We start from the raw sequence: 26220 nt of genomic DNA, 5'->3' as shown, positions 1-26220 counted from the left end.
CTTCCCCATCCCCAGTGACTTAATAATGAGTGTAGTGTACACAATATAACACTTCTACAAATAATGAAATAAAGGAAATATATGGGAAAATTTTTATCTTAAAAAAGTAATAATATATTCAAAAGTTTTTGAATAACTGATTCACCAACTTAATCAAAGTAGAGGCTTAAAAGAAGACATTTTAAATATAAACTGCAGCATTAATGTTCATAAAGTTTATTCCATTTGTCATGTCATTTAAAAGTAAAAATAGTGATGTTTTCTTGACCCATGAATGCCTAATGTTCCATTATTGGTATGCTAAGCATGTGGGAGTTATTTATATCCTACTGCTCACTGCTCAAGATCATCACCAAAGTCCAATTGCAAAAATTCAAAACATTGCAACCTCAGGCATAAATGAGTAAGTTCAGCTATTCAACTACACTGCGTATTGCAATTTGGAGATAAGCCCTGTTTCTGCTCAGACTGAGTGCCTTTTTGAAGGGATGCTGCCACTCAATATCTCCAACATCATGTCAACCTTTGCTGCACCATTAAAATGTACATGAACATAAACATTTCAGCTTGTAATGCACAGAAGCTAGAACTCTTTGTGAGGCACTCTGTGTTTTGTAATGTGATATATAGATTGACTGTATAATACAATCAAAGATGTAACACTTTCTGATAGACACATTTGAGTTAAATAATGATGTCCATTAAAATTCTAATAGAAAAGAATGGTAACTCAAAATAGGATAATTTAGGTAGGGCTTCTTTTTCAGTGGGTTAAATTACATAAGTCTGAGTGGAGTGCAGCCAACGAATGAGGAATAGCGCAAAAATCCGGAGCTAGTAGCAGTGAAGTGGTACCAGGTCTAGGCCCAAAGGACAGAGGAGAAGACAATAAATTTCAAGAGTGATATACACCAGGCTACATCAAGAAATACATCACTTTTGTTTGAGGTACACAGTCAGCTTAAAGCAACCACACAGGGAAGACAGAAAATAAATCCCTTACCTTCTTGTTTCTCCCTCTCACTGAAACATGCCTGAGCGTCCCAATCAGCAGCCTTAAACAGAAACCAGTGTTCTGGGTGCTGGTCTAAAGGTTCCAAGTGTATTAAGTTAACCTAACCCAGCTGTTCCTCATTTTCTTCATCTGAAAAATGCACTACTCTAAAGGTTCCAGGTATAACTTAAACCAACCCAACTGTTCCTCATTTTCTTCATCTGAAGAATGCTAGAATAGTAACTACTTTATACCTCATAAATCAGTATAAAGATCAGGTGAAAACAATTTTTAACAGTTCATTGGATATGGTAACACAAATAAATGTCTTTTATTATTGGCTTTATCATAGGAGGCCCTTTTGTAGAAATGTACAGAAAATTATAAATATAAAAGCCACGAAATGAGGTTTCTTTCCTAGGATTCAGTAATACAGCTCTGTGAATTACTCTGTGATAAAAGAACAGGAAAATTGAGTAAAGTTATTTTCAAAAAATTTTTTGGTATTTTTCCTGTAAAGAATACTTATAGGAAAAACCCCAAAGTTTCCATAATTATTTTCAAAATCAGAATTATAGCAGGTGAATTTAAAATCTAAAAAGGCTTCAATAAAGAAGTCCCCATGCCAAAATGTCAGTGAAATCTGCAGTAATATCAGGTTTTCCTTTGAAATATACACCATGTCCAAGGGAAGTATAAGAACCAAAGCTGATTTAGGTAACAAGCTCACAAATAATATAGTTGACATGCAAAGAATAACTTTGATGATGGAACTAAATATTTTTAAAGCAACAGAATAAAAATTTGAGTCTCCACAACACAATCTAGTCCCTCAATACAGCAAGCTCATACCTCCAAATGATTTTACCATATGAAATAGCTTGGAATGATATTCCCTTTATATTTTCATGTCTGTCTACTATACAACTTGAAATCTTAGTGTTTTTTTTATTTTGTGTCTTCCATCTTCATCATTTTACAAGAAAAAGAGCCCTTGATATTAAATCATACACATTCTACCTGTTATTTTAGTATCATTAATTTCTTTTATATCACTTGTTTTCACTACAAATAAAATTTTCAACTTTTCTAAATCCTTTTATATATCACCATTAGCAGACTACAAATTCTTTCTGTATAAAATCCTACTCTAGTGTACAGTCAGTGCATAAAGTATCTTACAAATAAGTGAACAATTCTTATTTTTGAAAAGTAATAAATTGATCTGGGAAATTTCTAGTTTTGTCATTTGGCCTCCCCTTCCATATTTAAGCATTGAGCAGTTTCTAAAAAAAAAAAGAAAATGTACACAGTGTATTAGTCTATTCTCATACTGCTATAAAGAACTGCCTGAGAATGGGTTATTTATAAAGGAAAGAGATTTAATGAACTCACAGTTCAGCATGGCTGGGAAGGCTTCAGGAAACTTACAACCATAGCAGAAGCTTGAGGTAAAGCAAAGCACTTTCTTCGCAAGGTAGCAGGAAGGAGAAATGCTGAGCAAAGGAAAAAGACTCCCTTATAAAACCATAAGATCTTGTAAGAACTCACTCACTATCAGGAGCAGCATGGGGGAAACTGCCGGCATGATTCAATTACCTCCACTTGGTCTTTTCCTTCACAGGTGGGGAATATGGAGATTACGACGATTACAATTCAAGATGAGCCTAACCATATCAACTGGTGACTCATTCTGTGCTCATAAGGAGCCCTAGCATGAATAGTGGGTAAGCTGAAGGATGGTGGTTTGACATAAAGTCAGCCCATATCCATTTTTTCAGACATAATAAATAGTATTTTAAAACATTTTTATTTTATTTTATTTTTAGTTCTCAGATACATGGGCTGGAAATGCAGGTTTGTTACCTAGGTAAAAGTTTATCATGGTGATTTGCTGCACCTGTCAACTCATCACCGAGGTATTAAGCCCCACATGCGTTAGTTATTTATCCTGAGGCTTTTCCTCCCCATAACCCCCAAAAGGTCCCAGTGTATGTTGTTCCCCTCCCTGTGTCCATGTGTTCTCATTGTTCAGCTTCCACTTATAAGTGAGAACTGGTGGTGTTTGGTTTTCTGTTCCTGTGTTACTTTGCTGAGGATAATGGTTTCCAGCTCCATCCGTGTCCCTGCAAATGACATAATCTCATTCATTTTTATGGCTGAATAGTATTCCATCATGTATATGTACGACATTTTCTTTACCCAGTCTATCACTGATGGGCATTTGGATTGATTCTATCTCTTTGCTATTGTGAATGCTGCTGGAATGAACATATGTGTATATTTTTATAATACAATGATTTATATTCCTTTGCATGTATACCCAGTAATGGGATTGCTGGGTTTAATGGGATTGCTGGGTTTAATGGGATTGCTGGGTTTAATGGTATTTCTGAGTTTAGGTCTTTGAGGAATTGCCACACTGTCTTCCACAATGGTTGAATTGATTTGTATTCTCACCAAAGTGTAAAAGTGTTCCTCTTTCTCTACAGTCACACCAACATCCATTGTTTCTTAACATTAATAATTGACATTCTGACTGGCATGAGTTGGTATCTCATTGTTGTTTTGATTTGTATTTCTCCAATGATAAGTGATGTTGCGATTTCTTTCATGTTTTTTGGCCACATAAATGTCTTTTTCTGAGAAGTGTCTGTTCATGTCATTTCTCCACTTTTTAATGGAGTTGTTTTCTCTTTTACATTTGTTTAAGTTCCTTACAGATTCTGAATATTAGACATTTGTCAAATGTATAGATTATGAAAATTTTCTCCCATTCCATAGGTTGTCTGTTCTTTCTAACGATAGTTTCTTTTGCTGTACAGAGAAGCTCTTCAGTTAAATTAGATTTTATTTGTTAATTTTTGCTTTCGTTGCAATTGCTTTGGACATTTTTTTCATGAAATCTTTGCCCCTGCCTATGTCCTGAATGGTATTGCCTAGATTTTCTTCATTTTGGGTTTTACATTTAAGTCTTTAACCCATGTTGAGTTAATTTTTGTATAAAGTGTAAGAAAGGGATCCAGTTTCAATATTCTTCATATGACTAGCCAGTTTTCCCAGCACCATTTATTAGAGAATTCTTTCCCCATTGTTTGTTTTTGTCAGGTGTGTTGAAGATCAGATGGTTGTACATGTGCAGTCTTATTTCTAAGATCTCAATTCTGTTCCGTTGGTGTATGTGTGTGTGTTTGTATCAGTACCATGCTGTTTTGGTTACTGTAGCCTGTAGTATTCTTGTTTTTGCTTAGGATTGCATTGGCTGTTTGGGCTTTTTAGTTCCATATGAATTTTAAAGTAGTTTTTCTCATTCTGTGAAGAATGTCATTGGTAGTTTAGTGGGGATAGCACTGAATCTATACATTGCTTTGAGCAGTGTGACCATTTTCATAATATTGATTATTCCTATCCATGAGCATGAAATGTTTTTCCATTTGTTTGTGTCCTCTGATTTTCTTTAGCAGTGGTTTGTAGTTCTCTTTGAAGAGGTCCTTCACTTACCTTGTTAGCTGTACTCCTAGATATTTTATTCATTTTGTAGCAATTGTGAATTGGAGTTCATTGATTATTTCACTGCTTGTCTATCATTGGTGTATAGGAATGTTTGTGACTTTCGCACATTCATTATGTATCCTGAGACATTGTTGAAATTGATAATCAGCTTAAGAAACTTTTGGACTAAGATGATGGGGTTTTCTAGATAGATGATCATGTCATTTGCAAATAGAGATACTTTGACTTCCTCTCTTCCTATTTAAATACACTTTATTTCTTTCTCTTGCCTGATTGCCCTGGCCAGAACTTCCAATAATACGTTGAATATGAGTCGTGAGAGAGGGCATCCTTGTTTGTGTGAGTATTGAAGTTGAATGCTTCCACATTTTGCCAAATCAGTATGATATCAGCTGTGGGTTTTTCATAAATGGCTCTTAATATTTTGAGCTATGTTCCATCAGTATCTAGTTTATTGAGAGTTTTCAACATGAAGGGATGTTGAATTTTATCAAATGTCTTTTCAGCATCTATTGAGATAATCATGTAGTTTTTGTCTTTAGTTCTGTTTATATAATGAATTACATTTATTGATTTGTATATGTTGAACCACCCTTGCTTGCATTCTAGGGATGACACCGACTTGTTCATCCTGGATAAGCTTTCTGATGTCTTGCTCAATCCAGTTTGCCAGTATTTTACTGAGGAGTTTTACATCAATGTTCATCAGGAATATTGGCCTGAAGTTTTATTTTGTTTTGTTATGTCTTTTGTTTTATCTCTGCCAGGTTTTGGTATCATGATGACGCTGGCTTCAGAAAATTAGTTAGGGTAAAGTCCCTCCTTTTCAATTGTTTGGAAGAGTTTCAGAAGATATGGTATCAGCTCCTTTTTGTACCTCTGATAGAATTCAGCTGTAAATCTGTCTGGCCCTGGGCTTTTTTTTTTTTTAGTTGGGAGGCTATTTATGACTGCCTCAATTTCAGAATTTATTATTGTTCTAGTCAGGAATTCAAGTTCTTCCTGGTTCAGTCTTGGGAGGGTGTATGTGTCCAGGAATTTATCCATTTCTTCCAGATTCCAGTTTTTTTGCATATAGGTATTTATAGTATTCTCTGATGGGTGTTTGCATTTCTGTGGGATCAGTGGTAATATCTTTTTTATCATTTTTATTTGTGTCTATTTGATTCTTTTCTTTTCTTTATTATTTTAGCTAGTAGTCTACATTATAATTCATTTTTTTCAAAAACGCAAATCCTGGATATATTTTTGAAGGGTTTTTCATGTCTCTTATCTCCTTCAGTTCCTGTCTGATTTGGCTATTGCTTGTTTTATGTTAGCTGTGAGGTTTGTTTGCTCTTGGTTTTCTAGTTCTCTTAGTTGTGGTATTAAGATGTCAATTTGAGATCTTTCTAGCTTTTTGGTGTGGGCCTTTAGTGCTATAAACTTCCCTGTTGACACTGCTTTAGCTGTGTCCCAGAGAATCTGGTATGTTGTCTCTTTGTTCTCATTAGTTTCAAAGACCTTTGTGATTTCTGTCTTGATTTCATTGTTTATCCAAAAGTCATTCAGGAGCGGGTTGTTCAATTTCCATTTAGTTGTATGGTTTTGAGTGAATTTTTTAATTTTAAGTTCGAATATGATTGCACTGTGGTCTGAGAGATTGTTTATGATTTCAGCTATTTTGCATTTGCTAAAGAATGTGTTACTTCTAATTATGTGATGGATTTTCAGGTAAGTGTCATGCTGTGCTAAGAAGAATGTATATTCTGTTATTTATGGGTGGAGAGTTCTATTGATATCTATCAGATCCACTTGATCTGTGGTGGATAGTGTCCAGACTGCCTCTTTAGGCTGGACCCTGACCCATCCCTCCTCACTAGATGGGGCCTCCCTGCAGGAATTTCAGCAACTTCAGCCAGGGGTTTAGGGCCAGAGCTCTGATCTCCCTGGGATTTTGCCCCTTGGGGGAGGAATGGCTGTGGTCTCCACAGATCAATAGCTTTAGTCTTTCCCCATGCTGGCTCTGAAGAATCCAGGCAGTCCAATTGTGTGGGAGTACCCCCAGCACAGTGCACTTCCTCCACCAAGGGACAGCCTGAGTGCATGGTTAAGCAGTCTTGGATCTCATGTCTTCTGACTGGGTGAGACTCTCCAAGAGAGTCACCAGATACCTTATACAGGAATATTCCTGCAAGCATCAGGTTGGATCCCCTCTGGGATGCAGATCCCAGAGGAAGGAGCAGGCAGCCTTCTTTACTGTTCTGCAGCCTTCACTGATGACACCTCCAGGTATGGGAGGGACCTAGGTGAATAAGGTCTGACGTGGAACCCCAGAAAACCATAGCAACCTGACAGAAGAGGGGCCTGACTGTTAAAAGAAAACTAAACAACAGAAAGCAGCAACAACAACAACAGCATCAACAAAAAAGTCCCCAGAGAAACCCCATGCAAAGGTCAGCAGCCTCAATCATCGAAGCTGGATAAACTTACAAAAATGGGAATCAATGAAAAAAATCCTGAAAACTCAAAAAGCTAGTGTGGCTCTTCCCCAGATGATTGCAACACCTCTCCAGCAATGGCAGAGAACTGGGCAGAGGCTGAGATGAATGAATTGACAGCAATAGGCTTCATATGGGTAATAACAAATTTTGTTGAACTAAAGGAGCATGTTCTAACACAAAGCAAAGAAGCTAAGAACCATTATAAAACATTACAGGAACTATTAACTAGAATAACCAGCTTAGAAAGGAACATATATGACCTGATAGAGCTGAAAAACACAACATGAGAACTTCACAATGCAACCAGAAATATCAATAGCTGAATAAATTAAGCAAGCGGAGAAAAGAATCTCAGAGCTTGAAGACTATCTTGGTGAAATAAGACAGGTAGACAAGATAAGCTAAAAAAGAATGAAAAGGAATGAGCACAATCTCCAAGAACCATGGGATTATGTAAAAAGACTGAACCTACGACTGGCTGGGGTACCTGAAAGAGATGGGGAGAATGGAACCAAGTTGGAAAACATAATTCAGGATATCATCTAGGGGAACTCACCAAATCTAATAAGACAGGCTAACATTCAAATTCAGGAAATCCAGAGAACCCCAGTAAGATAATTCATGAGAAGATCAACCCCAAGACAATAATCACCAGATTCTCCAAGGTCAAAATGAAAGAAACAATTTTAAGGGTAGCCAAAGAGAAAAGCCAGGAAACCTACAAAGGGAAGGACTTCAGACTAACAGTGAACCTCTCAGCAGAAACCCTACAAGCCAGAAGAGATTGGGACACAAAGTTCAACATTCCTAAAAAAATAATTTCCAACCTAGAATTTCATGTCCAGCCATACCTAAACTTCCTAAGTGAAGGAGAAATAAAATGCTGTTCAGATAGGCAAATGCTGAGAGAATTCATCACCACCAGGCCTGCCTTGCAAGAGCTCCTAAAGGAAGCACTAACTATGAAAAGGAAAAAAAATTATCAGCCACCACAAAAACACACTGAAGTACAAAGACCAATGACACTATGAAGCAGGTACATCAACAACTCTGCAAAACAACCAGCTAGTATCATGATGACAGGATCAAATCCAAACATAAGAATATTAGCCTTAAATGTAAATGGGCTAAATGCCCCTAATGAAAAGACACAGAATGGCAAGCTGGATACAGTCAAGACCCATTGGTGTGCTATATTCAACGGACGCATCTCACGTGCAATGACATACATGGGCTCAAAATAAAGGGGTGGAAGAAAATTTATGAAGAAAATGGAAAGCAGAAAAAAGCAGAAATTGCAATCCTAGTTTTTGACAAAACAAACTTTACAATAACACAGATAAATAGGGTTTTTACATTAGATTTTGAAAAACATCAATGTAAAAATATTAATGTATTAACATTGGAAGGAAGACTAAAACAAGTGCTTGGTAAATGCATTTTATTCTCGACACCTATACACACACAAACATATATGAACATGTATACTACAAATACACATATACATACAGTATATATCTACAGTTTATATGCAAATAAACATGATATATATACACAAACATGTAGTTTAATGTAGACATATATATGTGTGTATTTATAAATATGTATATGATTTACAAGTTAATATAGAGATAAAACTCCTTTAAACTGTGCAACACTATTCTACACACTAAAGCTTATTGAACAAGTGAATATAACAGAATAAAAGCAGGAGTTGTGAGGCAGTAGAATGAGGCTAATGTGACAACTTCTTATGCTTTGACCTGTAAAAATATGACCTTTTCTCTTTTACATATGTATTTTTAATTCTCTAGTTACCTTCTCAAACCTGAGTCCTCTACACCAAGCTCAGTTTTAATAATGTGAATGAGTACATGAGACCACTTCAGCACTTGCTGTTTGTATAAGTGTAGATTCAAAAACACAAAAATATTTCTCAGGATTCAAGGTAATACTATTCAAAAATATTTTCTATAGTAAGATTGTTTCTGACTTTGATTTGTGAACTGCTTCCTCACCTACACCCTCCTCTAAAACACGTTCTGAGAAACTATATTTATTTTTCATTTTGGAATATATATATATATATATATATATATATATATTTTTTTTTTGAGACAGAGTCTCACTCTGTCACCCAGGCTGAAGTGCAGTGGTGCATTCTTGGCTCACTGCAACCTCTGCCTTCTGAGTTCAAGCAATTCTCCTGTCTCAGCCTCCTGAGTAGCTGAGACTATAGGCATACACCACTACGCCCAGCTAATTTTTGTATTTTTAGTTAAGGACAGAATTTCACCATGTTGGCCAGGATGGTCTCGATCTCTTGACCTTGTCATCTGCCCACCTGGGCCTCCCAAAGTGCTGGGATTACAATCGTGAGCCACCACACCTGGCCTGGAATATACTTTTTTATATATAAGAGACATTTTAATGTATATTTATGTTTGAAATACAGCTTAAGAAATGGACTTAGCCAATCTAATCATCATATCATATCACTTTAGTCTATCAAAGACCAAAAAGTAAATCTGTTTTGAAATGAGGCATAAATTCTTAAGCAAATAACATTATATCATGTGTTTTTGAAGAATAGTACAAGAAATTCAAAGAAGCAAATTACCAAGTTTTTAAAGTTAATATTTGCTCATGTATAACCGCAATGAAAAGTGCAAAGCATAGAAAGATAACCTTTTAAACAATCATGTTAGATATAAAAATACCAGAGATGATGCATCTCTCAAAGAATAAAGCTTTCCTTGAATTAATTTCTATATTCGACCTTCACATATATCACTCTGCTACAACATTATGTTGCTCTACAACTGAATTCCATTTAGTTATGACTCAGTGCCTTATTTACTTCACTGATTATATTAAGCCTACACAAATCATCAGAAGGCTTTAATTTGGCCTCCACAGGCTTTCTCTACTTCCCAGAAATGGTAACAAGGTATTTTAAATCCTCCCAACCCTAAGTACACATGTTGCAACATCACTACTATTTGCCAAATAAATTATACTACACATATAATTCTCATCTTCCTGTGCTGACTAGCAGAACCAGCCCCAAAAAAGAAAGGAAAGAAAAAAGCAAAAGCATTTCATTTTCCAATTTTTAAACCCACAGCTTTCAGAATCTTGATAAGGAAAGTCCCATTTGGGCAAAAATATGTGGCTGACTAGGCAGGTAATAAGGTTAGACTCAGAGGTATCCATGGGAACCACTAATACAAGTACTACAATATATTTGGGAAGGAAATATTGGAAAGGGATAGAAACTTAGTGAGGGACACATGCAATGGTGCTAAGTCATCACATACAGCACTATCATTAAAATGTAATTAGATTAGTGGAGGAACCCATCTACCATAATTACAATCCCATATAATCATTATACAATAATCACATAATCATATATTGCCATGGAGTATGTATTTATCCTCATTTTACATGTGAAGAAACGGAGGCTCAGAAATAGTAGGTATGTTCAAGAGCCCATAGATAATAAGAGATGAAGCAGAATGCATACATAAAGGTAGGTATCTAATCCCATGAACTTCATATCTGTGTTTTTTCCTGCAAGGTAAAAAACACAGAAATCTTAAGATTTACATACTAAACTAAATGTAGACATTTTAATAACTGCAGTACAATATGGAGAGTTAAAGACTAAAAATGGGCTATATAAAGTCTTTAAAAAGAGCAGTATAATGGAAGGGCAAAAAGAAGAGATGTACACATATATCAGGACCTAACACAAGGCAACAGAATGAAAGTCAAATTAACCATGTAAGACTACAGGGCAGCCATTGGAGAGCATGACACTGTGCAGAGTAGTTGGCACAAGGCTGAATGCTTACAGGCACCCAAAAGGTCCTGGATGATTCATACTCTTTTTTCCCAGAATATGCAATTTCCTACTGCATGTTGGCTTATTCTGTGTTCCTTTTAAAAGAGAGCTTCTCTATAATGATTATTTTGAAAATTACAAGATAACAATATATTGCATGACTCCCAAAAGACTATTCATAGTGTGATTCCCATAAACCTCATTACATTTGTCAAGGACAACAAAAAATAGGTATTAAATGTGAAAGTAAATGTCAGCTTCTTCTTTGTTCTCAAATTAAACAAGTAACCTGGATCACATAGAAGTTGGATATTGATAAGACGTAACACCATAAAAACACTAGAAGGAAACCTAGGCAAAACCATTCAGGACATAGGCGTAGGCAAGGACTTTATGACCAAAACACCAAAAGCATTGACAACAAAAGCCAAAATAGACAAATGGGACCTAATCAAACTCTACAGCTTCTGCACGGCAAAAGAAACAGTCATTAAAGTGAATCGGCAACCAACAGAATGGGAAAAAATTTTTGCAGCCTACCCATCTGACAAAGGGCTGATATCCAGAATTTACAACGAGCTAAAATAGATTTACAAGAAAAAAACAAACAAGCCCATTCAAAAATGGGCGAAGGATATGAACAGATACTTTACAAAAGAAGACATACATGAGGCCAACAAACATATGAAAAAATGCTCATCATCACTGGTCATTAGAGAAATGCAAATCAAAACTACATTGAGATACCATCTCACGCCAGTTAGAATGGCGATCATTAAAAAATCTGGAGAAAACAGATGCTGGAGAGGATGTGGAGAAATAGGAACTCTTTTACACTGTTAGTGGGAGTGTAAATTAGTTCAACCACTGTGGAAAACAGTGTGGCGATTCCTCAAGGACCTAGAAATAGAAATTCCATTTCACCCAGCAATCCCGTTACTGGGCATATATCCAAAGGATTATAAATCGTTCTACTATAAGGACACATGCACACGAATGTTCATTGCAGCACAGTTTACAATAGCAAAGACCTGGAACCAGCCCAAATGCCCATCGATGATAGACTGGACAGGAAAAATGTGGCACATATACACCATGGAATATTATGCAGCCATTAAAAACGAGGAGTTCACGTCCTTTGTAGGGACATGGATGAATCTGGAAAACATCATTCTCAGCAAACTGACACAAGAACACAAAATCAAACACCACATTTTCTCACTCATAGGTGGGTGTTGAACAAGGAGAACACATGGACACAGGGAGGGGAGCCCTATACACGGGGGTCTGTTGGGGGGGAGGGGGGACAGTGGGGGGGTGGGGAGTTGGGGAGGGATAGCATGGGAAAAAATGCCAGATATAGGTGAAGGGGAGGGAGGCAGCTAATCATACTGCCACGTATGCACCTATGCAACAACCTTGCATGTTTTTCACATGTACCCCAAAACCTAAAATGCAATAAGAAAATAAATAAAAAATAAAAATAAAAATAAAAAAGAAAATTCCAAATATACTGACATCATCATTGGTTTCTAGACATGAACTTAAAGTTTTTCTGACTACATAATGATCTCTTATTACAACTTCAGAGTGTAGGTAAATATGGTTTTTAATCAAATAAACCCCCTATTCAGAGTTACTTTAACATACAGTTATTCATTTACCGAGTCAGTATCATAAAATACTGATTAAAAGTGAATTGTGTTACCATCTTCATGCACCATACATACAGACATAGAAGAAGAATACAAGAAAGTGATGTGCTATTATTAGGAGAAAAGAATTGGTAGAAGAAATAGCACAGACAACACAAGAACTAATCTTTACTTCCTTTAAACACAGCTTTCATAGAATGCTGCTAAAGACTCTTCCAAATAAAAAAAAAAATCTAGAGCAGCACAAAGTGCTAAAATATATATTTTATGAGGTAACTCACACAACAGCTTACAACTGTAGATAGTGAGGTAAAAGTCCTCGAAGCACAAAGGCTATAAAATTGTGATGTAGAGGTCTATAAATATCTGAATTTCAATCTATTCACTATAGTAGAGATCTGTTACTTCAAGAGTATCATACTGAATGAGATAAGGGAAAGACGTACAAATACAGCAGTAAAACAACAAATAACAGGAAAAAAGATTAGACTATGCAATTTGTATCTTCATTAATATTTTGTTTAAAGGTAAAGTAATAAATTTCTTTAAGAAAGAAAATACCTCTTTCCTAGAAAGGGTATTTTAAAAAGCTAGGCCATCTTGTTCCTTGCTATTATTACCACAATTAAACCCCAAGTTAAAGGTAGAAGGAAACAGCATGCTTTTTCATTTTTTAAAATCCACAGCCTTCCTCAAATACATATTTATTCCTGTAGTTATATGCTGTGTTCTTTATTTTGTTTTATTATTTTTTTGTTGTTGCTATCTCCCATTGTAGTTGGCCCAATCTTGGAAGTACTAGGCATTTAATAAGTACTTGAATAAATTAATTTGACTGAATAATCTCAAAATTAGGTTCTAAATATATATATATATATATATAGAATACATATATATATTTAGAATATAAATAGATATATATATTTAATTGCTCTTAATGGGAAATTCTCCAGTGGAAAAGGTTTCTGTGAGCTCGCTTTTTTTTTTTTTTTAATGCATGTTGGTGTTGTATCTAACAAGCATAGAATTTATTTGTATTTCAATGCTAGATTGATGATGGACACTAAAGGTCACACATTAGGTAGATTCTAATTCCCGATCTTGTGGCCCAGTCTTTAAAATTTGACAAGCAAGAAGAAAAAGTAATACAGGCTTTCACAGGAGATTGCTGGGGAAATGACCAAGCTAGTATCTTAGAGTCATGGAGGAAAACAGGTGGTTTAGTCACTGAATAGACATCCAGTATCCCTCCTGATGTGCAGATGTTTGGAGATGCCCGTTCAACAGCATGATTTGCTCCTTTCACTAACTCACACATGTGGATGGTCCAGAGTTACACAGAGCATTGAGGATAGACATTGGGACCCAAAGTACAACCATGACTTTGTTGTGGAAAGGAAAGTAGGAATGAAAACAATGAACAATGAACAAATGAATGAATGAATATAATTATACCTACATGATCTCCTAGTTTTGTTTCTCAGCCCCTGCAGACAACAATTCTCAAGTTTAGTTTATTTTCAGGCAATTCAGAAAATAAACTGGAATTGAATTTATCAAAAATTGGTCTAGGAAACACAAGCTGTTGAGCTACACACACTGTATACTGTGCTCGGAAAGTTTCAGAATCCAGTGTAAGAATCTTGAAATTAGTAGATTTATCACAGTAAAAAAGTCCTGTTAAAGCAGGGGACATATAAATGAAGCTAAGCCCTGGAATAAAGTGTCAAATAGTGCAACCACATAAATCATTCTATTTACATTTTTTTTTTGAACTAGACTATGTAGACTTAATCAATGACACCAGAAATATTCACCATGGATGGTAATGTGTTGGAGATGTCCTTTTTCCTAATTATATTTCCTTACACTTTTTCTGGCTGTGCTAATTTCCTACCATCCCATTTTTATACATGAAATGAATATGTATGTATTTTAGATATAACTATAAAGAAATGAGATTGGTAACACAGACTAAAAATGAATGCAATTGCATTGTTTTACAAGCATAATCATATACTGGCAATGATTTTCTTTTGGTAGATATATGAGGCAGATCCAATTGAGATTGTTATTTTTTTGAAAGTAAAATATTTACCCTTTACAAGACCAATGTATAATCGACACTGGTGTTGAGATATGCAAAGAAGTAATCTTAAGGTGGACCAGACTGAAACTTGGAAGATGCTCTCTCTTAACTACAACTGTTTTTTGTATTTAAAATAACATTTATTTTGTGTTCATATTTCCAGCATCACAACAGCTTAACTTTAATGAATACCATTACTGCACATTACAATAAGAGTTTGCTTCTCTGAATTGTACTTTGATATATTGATTCAAATTTTTATATTTCAAAAAGCACTGCACATTTTTTCAAAAACCTGGTGTTAATTATAATGATACTGTTTATGTTTTACAATACATAAAGAAAAAATAATTATTATAGTTAATACGTTGTCATTCAAATAGAATTATTTGTGACTTTATAGCATAATTCTGCTTTTATATTCACTATGCAGCATAGGCATTTTTCTAATAAGTGCAATTAATTCAGAATAGTTTAGCTGAATCTTGCCTTTAAATATCAAAGAATGATGCTTCACTTCCTTCTTGACACATCAAATACATGTAAGAATTATATATGTATTCATACTTCTTTATTTACCTTTTGACTTGAGAATTTCTACAAATATACTACCCTTACTTTTCCTGACTTTATTTTCTTATGTATTTCCACCTTTCATGGCCCATCTTCTATTTATCTCAGCTAAGAGCTAACAGTATAAACAATGAGTACTGATTTCAGAAATGACAGCAGTGTTTTTCACACCAAACATTTGTATGTCTATGCTACATATTGCTCATAGATGCCACAGAAGAAGAAACCTATAAGACAAAAATAACAAGAGTAACCTATGAATAAAAAGAGTAACAGCTACTTTCATTCAGATTAAGGGAATCAGCAAAAAACCCTTCGGATGATTCTAGTGGTAGTAATGAGTTCTGTGGGTTGTGATGAATAGTTGAATGAAGTGGCAGAACAAACAGTGGGTGCCCCATAGCTGTTTAATCTATTTTTAAGTCAAAGAAAAACTCGGAGGCAATTTCAGCAACGTGAAATCTTCTGTAAAGGGACACTAAATAATGATCATTTCTATAAGGTTATAATTCTAGAACTGTGTTCTTAAAGGTCATAAAACCATAGAGATGAAAGTGACCTTAAAATACATTATGTTCAGATTTCATCATTTTTTTACAGATGAGGAAAACCAAGGTCAAAAGAAAAAGATTGATTTATATATTTTAACTGTTCTTCACAACCTAGATTGAAATTTTCCTACTATTCCATGCCTTTAACATAAATAATAAATAGCAAATAAATATCAGAACACAAATCTGCTGCTTTTTTCAATCCTTACAGTACTTATTGAAGTCCTATAATACATTGTGCTAACTCATGTGTGTGTATATATGCATGGATAGGTATAGTTATTAGATACAGCGAGAAAAATACTCAACTAGTGATGTGAAGGAATTCTTGGTTCAGTTCTTTTTCTGCTACACACATGCCTAGTAACCATAGGAGAACTTGGGAGAATTACTTAACCTCTCTGGGTCTCAATTATTTCATCTAAGTTGTGAAAATATTCAACCAGATTTATATAACTTTCCACTCCTATAATTCTCAAGGTTTTTAAAAACAACCCATGTAACTTTCTTTTTTCTTTTTTATCTTTTTAAAGAGAATGCTACATCCTAGATAACAAAATAGCTTATCCAAAAGAAAACCATTGTCAATAAAACCTCCTGAGTTAAAGTTTGAAAATATATTTACCCTTGGTTAATATCCCACAGTTCAATACACAAAAGATGAAGAATAGCTTATCAACAAATATATTCATAAGAAAGGGAAAAAGAATAATCTGAAAAAAGAATAATCTGAAAAATTTATTTCCAGATAACGTTTGTGAAAACAGAATTGTTTTTCTATTATTCATTTATTTAAAAGGTCTGAAATTGATGTTATCAAATACTGAGAAATTAATAGATACAGTCATGGCTCTCCAGAGAATGGAATGTTAACCCCGTGTTATAACTGAGGTATCTGCCTAGAAACTCATTTTCTAAAAGATTAATTGCTATCCAAAAATGTACTGTAGCCAAAGCTACAAAGGAAGATTTCAAAAATACCATTACTCTTTATGACCATGTATGGATTATATAGGCTGCTTGTCACTGAATTCCTCTCTTATTAAGTGATGACAGTAGAAAGATACAATTAAAAGAAATTTTGATTTTCAATATAAAAAATCAGCTCTTAAGTGTGGCTGATTAGAGGAAATTCTAACAATAAAATAAATTGAGGCTTTCAGGCTCAATTTTACTTACCTAACCTATGAGTGATCCCTATTATCATTTGTTATTACTACTAAATATGTTTATGTTTGATTATGCTATTTGTTCAAGAATGAGACTTTCAAATTCAAATAAACAGAAAGAAGGAGCAAAACCATGAGTTTTTCTATAAGTTCATTAGGAGTGCTAATATGTAATCAATCAGGTATAATTGTATCATTGAATCTTTTGTCCTTCTTTAGAATGTAAAAAAAATGAAAACTGTCAAGTTGATGTTAGACCCTCTCATTAAAAGTTCTCACAGTATTACAGTAAACATGTAATAGTGAAAAATGTGAGAGAAAGTTGACTATCTTTGATGGCACAGTTGAGGTTTTCTCCTAAATTACTTCCTGAAAACATTGAAGAAAACAGTACTTCTGAGTTGGTTGTTTATTCTCTTTCAATTGAATATTTTCTCTTATTTTTTCAAACCACTATTTTCCAAAATAATAAAAACAAAAAAGCTTCCACAAATAACTGTTTTTACTTCTAACACTAAGTGAAACCCTTCTTGATATTAAATCGGAAAACAAATTATTCTGAAAGCTTCCTGGAACTTATTTCAGGTTTATTACCTAAAGCTGACCATCAAAATAACTGGTGGAGAACATCGTGTAGGTATCAGAAACCATCAGGTAAACTGTCCAGCTCTTTCATTTTCCTGACAAATATCTAGTGGTCTCTATCTGGGAACCTTATTACCTCTATCAATTAGCTTTCAGGGCCATCACGTCACTATTGCAAGATATTTTTGTTTTCAGATTTTAGCTGATAGCAGATTAAAGAGAGCAATGTTAAAACGAAAAACAAAAGATGTATTTAAAAAACTATCAGAACTATTCAAATTGTAGTCTTTAATAAAGGTGTGAAGGACTTTTTTTTTTCTGACTTCATAATTCACGTTTCTCACCATTGTGTTGTCTTCATTTCATTTTTTTGTTACTACTGTTTTAGTAAGGTCAGTTTTTAAAAAGCATGGGTAGTTTAGCAAGTCTTTGAAGTTAATTCACAATTATTAATATGTAATTACTCAGAAGATAGATAATTCAGTCCTCACGTTTTTTCTGCTCACATTCTTGTCCTTATAAATAAGAGTTGAGGAAGAAAAATACTGAATATATTTTTTAAATTATTTGGTATCTTCTTCAAATTCTACTTAATTTTTTCCAGATCCTTCTATTATTTCTAACCCTAATGTTAACAGCTTTTAAATATTTCCATAGAAAATTTATTAACATTTCCAGTATTTAAATCCTTAATTGTCAGAATGATTCTGATTTTAAAATGTAAATAACTGGATGTTTATTTCAATCTGAATTTTTCATTAATGTTATTAAAAATGAAAATTTTATCTTATTATTATAAACATCCTATTCTTGGTAAAGCCAGCTCTTACTTAAAACAGTTCTGTTCATTAAAAAAAAAATGATATTTTACTCCATTCCATTAGCAAGGAGAAAACTTCTAGACCACCAATCATATATCTATTTTCTAACTAACAGAAGTAAACACAAATAAGTTTCAAAAGTAGCCAGTGCTATTGATTGAAAATATGTTTCAATAAAGGTTACCTGCACATCAAACAGATAAAATAGTAAATGAAAAGTACACTTTCTCAGACACTTTTATTTTCCTTACTGTTTCAATGTTTGTATTAAAAAAAAAAATTCCTGCCGAACTTTGCTACAGTTAATATAGTAGCTGCCTTTTCTTCTGCCAAATCCTACTTAAATTTTTAATGAAGCAAATGTTTTATTTGACTAAATTAATTTTGCATTTATTATCTTCAGTTTAAATACATTATCACAATAAAAATAAGGTAGACTAGTGTCTTAGTTTAGGCTGCTATATCAAAACACCTCAGGCTAAGTAATTTATACATAACAGAAATATATTGCTCACAGTTCTGGAGACTGGAAAATCCAAGATCAAGGGCCCAGCAGATTTGGTGCCCTGTGAGAGCTTTTTTTCTACTTCACAGACGGTGCCTTCTTGCTGAGTCCTTGAATGGCAGAAGGGTCAGGCAAGCTCCCTTGTGCCTGTTTTATAAGGGTACTAATCCTATCCATGAGGACAGAGCCCTCATGACCTAATGATCTTCTGAAGGCCCCACCTCTTAATACCACCAGAATGGGAATTAAGTTTCAACATATGCAGGGGGTAGGAGGGGACACAAACATTCAGACCATCCCAATTAACAACAAATAGTCTCATGTAAAATGAGTGATTTCTGGATCAAGAGGCTAAATATTTTATCATATTAATGCAATCAGACAGAAAATTCCATTTGCATAAGATCTTTCAATCAAAACCTTCATTAATTGGAATGATGATTCCAATATGTTAATAGTAATTAGTATTTGTATTACTCTGTACCAATGAAAAATTTTAACTTACTCAAATTTACAGAGAAAAAGGAGGAAAGCACTTTAATATTTGGTGCCTTGTAAAGCGCAAAAATTTATAGCATAGGTCAGTATGTTAGAGTCTTAGTGCAAAATGTTTGATTTGTATGTAGTGTCCAAGGGTTTTTCTTGCAGCAATACATTTGTCATGAGTACACCTGAAATGTCATCACAAGTTATAACAACACCCAAGGTGGCAGTTATCTCAGAGAATTCCAAAGTAAACATTGTGGTAGAAAATAGTATTTTTTAAAAATGTTTCATTTACACTGAAGTCATAAAAATGTTGCAAATCTTTTACATGTAAATAATTGTACATTTCATATTATATTTCAATTAATATAATAACTTTCCACACTCTGCCCTTTCAAAACTGGAATACAAGATTAACATCTATGAAACAGTGATCTCCAAGGAAAATAATGCCCTATTTACAACAAAGATACAAAAATGATATGCGTGTTTAATAGGTTTCATCAAAGATAATTTCATTGCCATTTAAATTGAACAAAAAATAAATTAATTAATAGTGGACTACTGATGACCTTACCTTCTTGAACTGCTTGAAAAGGGTTGTTGCCATCAACAAACGTCACTGAAAATGTGATTTTCTCAGTCTGTAAGATCTCCTCATTCTGGTTAAGGTCACCGACTGCTGTGCGAAACACCTCATCATCCTTTTTGGCAGATTCATCAAAAATTGCTCCTAGAAAGAAGTGAGTTTTGCCATTAAATAATAACGTAAATATTCTGTCATGCCCTCTGGAAATATGACAAGGAGACTTATGTATTTAAAAAACATACTTTCACTTAAAGCATACACTTTACTTACTAATGAAACAAATTGTACTGGAAGCAATGTAATAGCTGAGAAGGAATATGGTTACTTCTTCCAAATGGAATGATAAATAGTACCTCAAAGTGTTATTGCAGGAAGATCATGGGGAAGACAGTATAATAGTTATAAAAAGCTTCTGCATGACAAAGTATCTAATACAATGTATGTCTTATATCATGAGATCTTTAAGAAATTCATAGCTGGAAGATTTATTTTCTGAATAAAAGGAAATAGGCTCAGAAAACTTCCTGAGATCCGTTCATAGAGTATATAGGACTCAAACCCTTCTTGTGATCTTAATTTATTTTTCATTTCCTATCTTCCTTCCCTTTGTTTGAACAAGAGTTTCGTTATCTTTTATTGTAGTAAAGTCAATAATGTTTATAGAAAACGTAAATACATTAAAATCTTTGTGCAGAGGGAATGGAGAAATATTTCTCAAGGAACTAAAGTAAGTCCTAATGGATTATGCATTTTCTTTATCCACATGTAATAATGATGATAATAAACACTCTGCTAACTTTTATTGAGTATTTGGTTGTTAACAGCATATTGGGTAAGCACATCAATTCTAAGAGCTAACTGATTTTAAATACTGACTCTGTCCCTTGTTAAGTATGTGACCTTGAGCAACATGCTCAAATTCTAAACTTCACATTTGTTTTCTGCAACATCTAATAATAATATCTATTGTTAGGAATTATTGTGTGTAAATGATATTATCCATGCAATCTGTAAATTGTGGTCACTAAATAGTAAATTCTCAACAAATGCCTGTGTTTTCTTTTAATACTATAATTTACAACATGGATGAACTTGGGGACATTACAGTAAATGAAAAAAGCAGACAGAAAAAAAATGCTTCACAATCTCACTTACATGTAGTATCTAAAAATTCAAACTCATAGAAACAGAGAGTATAACAGTGGTTACTAGGGATGGAAGTGTACAAAAATGGGTAGAAGTAAGCCAAAGATTATAAACTTGCAACTATGTAGAACTAATGAATCTATAGATTTAATATCTAGCATGAAAGCTATGATAAATAGTATTGTATCCTGAAAAATTGATGAGAGTAGATTTTAGTTTCTCTAACACACACACACACACACACACACACAAAGGTAACTGATGGATTTGTAAACTTGCTTGACTATAGTAATCACTTCACTATGTATATAATATAAAAACATTAAGTTCTATAGCTCAAATATATATGATAAAACAAGTTAATAAATGCTGTAATTCAAACAGTGCTTAACATTTTCTATTAATTTTTCATAAAAGAGTATCTCATTTAACCCTTAAATGTATTTATGAAATATATACTGCTAGATACATACACAATTATAAACTTAGGATTAACCACAATAATTTTGCACTTAATCCTAATTTTATAATTGCGTATGTATCTAGTAGTATACAACAAGAGCCAGTGCCCTGGCCTCCTTGACTCCAATGTTTTTGCTCTAACTCATTGTATGATACACTTTTCTAGGATTGTACCTATGAAGAATGGAATAGGGGATCCTGACTTTATTGCAAATCTGAGGTACTCTTTCCCATCTGGCCAAGCAGTTTTATTTGTATTATTGGAGTTCTTCTAGTTCTAAGCAGGCACACATTTTTAAATTGTTTGACTTGCAATTATAAACATTTAGGGCAATGGACTTTTTTGCCCTAAACGACTTCTTTGTGTAGTCTTTTTGGATGAACTGAATAAAATCCCTCTTGACAAAAGACATAGTCTCCAAGAAAAATAACATAATTAAGGAATGACTATATATACCTATACACATATATATCTATATCCATATACACATAATGTACATTTCTTGCCTATTCATTTTATTGTGTGATTATGAAAATAAAATTGTGTGTATATAAAAATAACTTTTATCTCTATAAGAAAAATACAGGTATTATATACACATATAAAAATACAAAAACAGACTATTCATACACAAACTTGTATATATATAAAATATGTATTATTTACACATATACACAAATGTATGTATAGAAGCAGTCACTTAATATTGGCCAGTTTTACTGACTTTATACATTTGTGACTGAAGCCTCAAGCCTTCTAGTGAAAGACAGATCAGGATATTAATTGTATATTATTAGCATCAACATTTTTTTTTTAAAAAAATGGGTGAAACTGTGACAGGTGCTGACAAGTGTGGCAGGTTACCCTTAAATCTCTATACCTTGAGATGGCTTCACTATAGAAAGATGATGGTTAATTTTTGCTAGGGAAGCTGGAGTGTCTAAGAGGCTGTGTGAAGCTGGCTTTATCTTATCGCTGCTTTGTTTGTTTGTTTTTGAGACAGTCTCCCTCTGTCGCCAAGGCTGAAGTGCAGTGGCGCGATCTCAGCTCACTGAAACCTCCACTTCTCAGGCCTCCACTGCCTCAGCCTCCCGAGTAGCTGAGAATACAGGCTCATGCCACCACGCTCAGCTAATTCTTTAGTATTTTTAGTAGAGATTGGGTTTCACCATGTTGACCAGGCTGGCAAACTCCTGACCTCAGGTGATACACCCTCCTCGGCCTCCAAAAGTGCTGGGATTACAGGAGTGAGCCACCATGCCCAGCCATCACTGCTCTTTTATATTGCCATAGATTATATCAGTCTCCTCAAACCATTGTTTTCCGTTTCCTGTACATTTTGAATATCTGCCCATGGCTGGGAACATGAGAGAAAAGAATGAAGAATTTTTAAAATTGACATATAAATCGAGTACTTCCTAATTATGTTATTAGGTATTTAACCAGAATATTAATATTTTATTAACATAATCAAATATATATTACAGACTTTATTTTTTACTTAAGCTGTCTTTTCTGGGCCAGATAATACTTCTGAATCTAAGCTCTTGTAAAAATATTTAGACAATAAATGTTTGACTTATCTTGCTAATTTAAGCAGGTTTCATAAGAATTATTTTAATATGTGATAATCCTTATGTAGATCTAGATTAATCATTACATTTAAATTTAATACTATCAGGTTTAGATATACCAATTTCTTTAATAGTTTGTTAGGAAATATGATATAAAGTTTTTATAATTGAAGCTGAAATAACCAACTCATTTTAAATCAGATAATCTAAATGTCTATTCACAAAGAAGTAATGTGTGTTTATACAAAGATGTTTCAACTTGTCACGGATTCTAAACGAGTCTTTAAAAAAGAGCTTCTAATCAACCTTGTTTTACAGCAGGTGATGTTATTGACTTCTGCTGTATTGGTAATACATTTTTGATGGAAGCATTTTGCTATTACATGACAGAACACTTAATATTGCCTTAAACATTAAACCTGGGTTAATAAACAGCAGAAACCTGCAGAAATGATAGCATATTCGTCAATCCTTAGCAGAATTAAGATATAGTGAAAAAATTCATAAAAGAAACAGTTCATCTTTCTGCAAATAGCAAGGAAATACACAGAAGAAACAGTTCATCTTACTGCAAACAGTGTACTCAAAAAGTAGAAAATCTTATCCAACATTTCAAATCCCAGTTATTTATTTACTTTTCTTTTCAGCTATAAAAATCTCATCTTAAAAACTGACTTTGTACTAAAGGAGTGCATGCAGTATTTTGTCTTCAACACAAGCATTCTGAAAACAACGTGATTAGTTCCACAGGAAGGATCTTGGAACAGAAATGCCTTTCTAATTTCACCCACTTCCAATCGTCACAGCAATGTCAGCTCTTTATTATTTGTGTTAATACACAAATATTAACAGTCTAGGTAATCCAATATAATAGATACTATATCTACTTTGTTAACTATATAGTTGCTCAAATGTAGCATTCATAACTATGTAGTTAACATGATGTCAAAGCATCCAGTCCCTTCCCAGGTATTTTTACTAACATGTTTTCAGTCAGTTTTATTTTATAAACTTGATGGGGAAAGAAGATTAGACCTGTCAAGATGAAATAATTATTCCACCACTGATACACACACACACAGACACACTCACACAGCATTTCATCAATACTATACACTTCTTGCTGGCCAAACTGAAGGAAAGAATAACCAATTAATAAATCAGGAAAGGAGCATCTCCTAAATATTCATATTACAGAAATTTTTAATTAGTTATTTCCATCACTAAAGGTTGATATTTTGTTTCTTTTATGGGGGGAGAAATAAAGGCTTTATCTAATCCTTAAACAAAGATAATGATATGCAAGTGTGAGTATATATATATATTTTTTTTAATGACAACTATAGCATGTTTACATGTCTCCTTATATCTTAGAAAAGATACTAATGTTAATGAGTTTGTACTATATGTAACACTACTGAATACAATTGTGATGGATTAATAGACAAATTGGCATATATATGAAAAAATACCAAATTTAGACAAAGTTTTACAAAAATACAATTGTCAAATGAATCACAATTTATAGTAATATTAAATCAATGCTAATGTCTTAAATTTTCATTGTGTGGTGTCATGTGTAAAAGTGTTAATGCAGGTATGCCCTTTGGAAATTCATAAATTATTGTACAATTGAAAGTTATAAAACAGCTAACTGACAAGCTACAGTACTTTTGTTTAAAAGACATAATTATGTTTCTAAAATGTATGTAAGTATTCCCACAATACATATACTTACTTATCAATTTTTAAAATATCAATCCAAATTTCTTCTTTAACCCTAATAGATGGTCGGGTGAGGTGGTTCATGTCTGTAATCCTAGCACTTTGGGAGGCTGAGGCAGGCGGACCACAAGGTCAGGAGATCCAGACCACCCTGACCAACACGGTGAAACCCCATCTCTACTAAAAATACAAAATCTAGTCAGATGTGGTGGAGTGAGCTTGCAATCCCTGCTACTCAGGAGGGTGAGGCAGGAGAATCGCTTTAAACTGGGAGGTGGAGGTTGCAGTGAGTGGGAGATCCTGACACTGCACTTCAGCATGGGCAACAGAGTGAGACTCCATCTCAAAAAAGAAAAAAAAAACCTAATAGATAAATGCTTGATGTATGTGTATACATGTGTATATGTAGATTTTTTTTTGCTTGAAATAAGTCAAATATAAGTCAGACTATAAAATCATTTCACTCAAAAACACATTCAGAAATATGCCTGCTAAGTAAAATATTTATAAGATCGCTAACCTAACTGACTCAACAACTCTCCAAACATTCGAAGATTTTTCTCCTTCATGGCTTTATTTTTGGTTTTTCTTCTACCATAGAGGCATTCCTTATCACGTTAGCAAAATATAATTGCCTAGCCCATTGAAATTATTTCTTTTTTTTTTTAGCTGGGGCTTTGGGCTCTGTAGAAACTATTTTATACTTGTGTTGCCTATAAAAGAGCTTGAATATTTTAGACACTCAAGAAACACTGATTAAACTTTTTTTTAACATTAAGTTAGGTATAACCTTGTAAAAAGAGATATCTAAATTTAGATGTATGGATAAAATGTAAGTTATACTTAAATCTAAATTAAAACAAAAGTAGACTTGAAAATGTACTTGCATGTTAATTTATTGTCACAGGCATTATCATGATTCCAGAAGACCCAAATTAGTCAGCAAGGTAATAATCATACACAAGGTAATTAGTAATCACACTAAAAACTTGTATTTTAGTATGAATATTCAAAATGTTGTGTCTTATAAATTTAAGAGGCAAGTGGAGTAAACATTATTTACCTGCGAAGACAGTAGAGAAAAAATAAGTTCATCTTGCACATAATTTCCTCTAAAAATATTGAGAAAAATTTTGATATATCTTGAAGAAATTTTCCACAGTGACTAGAATTATTGGGAGATATACATATTTTATAACCAACTTATCAAGTTGTTTTTAAAACAAAAGACTCTAAATATTAACACCAAGCATCAACACGTCTACATTCCTCTTGCACAATCAATAGCATATCATCTAGAAAAACTTCTATAACATTTCCACATAAAGACTTCATTGGATTTCATAGTTGCAAAAAAAATCAACGATAGCTCATCTTTATTTTTAGTCACCAAGTTCAAACTCTTTACTCATTTAATTTTGACTAACATATATAAATGATTTATGGTAG

General features: G+C 33.6%; 1 protein-coding gene across 3 annotated transcripts in view; it reads right to left on the bottom strand.

Annotated features, from left to right (window-relative positions):
- Positions 1-26220, bottom strand: part of GRID2 (glutamate ionotropic receptor delta type subunit 2) — a 1513083-nt gene that overhangs the window by 1205917 nt on the left and 280946 nt on the right. For 2 of the 3 annotated variants that reach the window (XM_012437707.2, XM_012437708.2), the window contains exon 2: positions 19852-20007. In XM_012437707.2, coding sequence (XP_012293130.1) covers positions 19852-20007 — 156 coding nt within the window. Of the gene's footprint in view, positions 1-19851; positions 20008-26220 lie in introns of those variants that run through there. The other variant, XM_064369254.1, reaches the window with a different exon arrangement.

This window comes from Aotus nancymaae, unplaced genomic scaffold, assembly GCF_030222135.1.
Source record: "Aotus nancymaae isolate 86718 unplaced genomic scaffold, 86718_ANA_hifiasm-v0.15.2.pri h1tg000006l, whole genome shotgun sequence".
NCBI lineage: Eukaryota > Metazoa > Chordata > Mammalia > Primates > Aotidae > Aotus > Aotus nancymaae.
The sequence above is the reverse complement of the archived record's forward strand: the minus strand, read 5'-3'. Positions and strand labels throughout refer to the sequence as shown.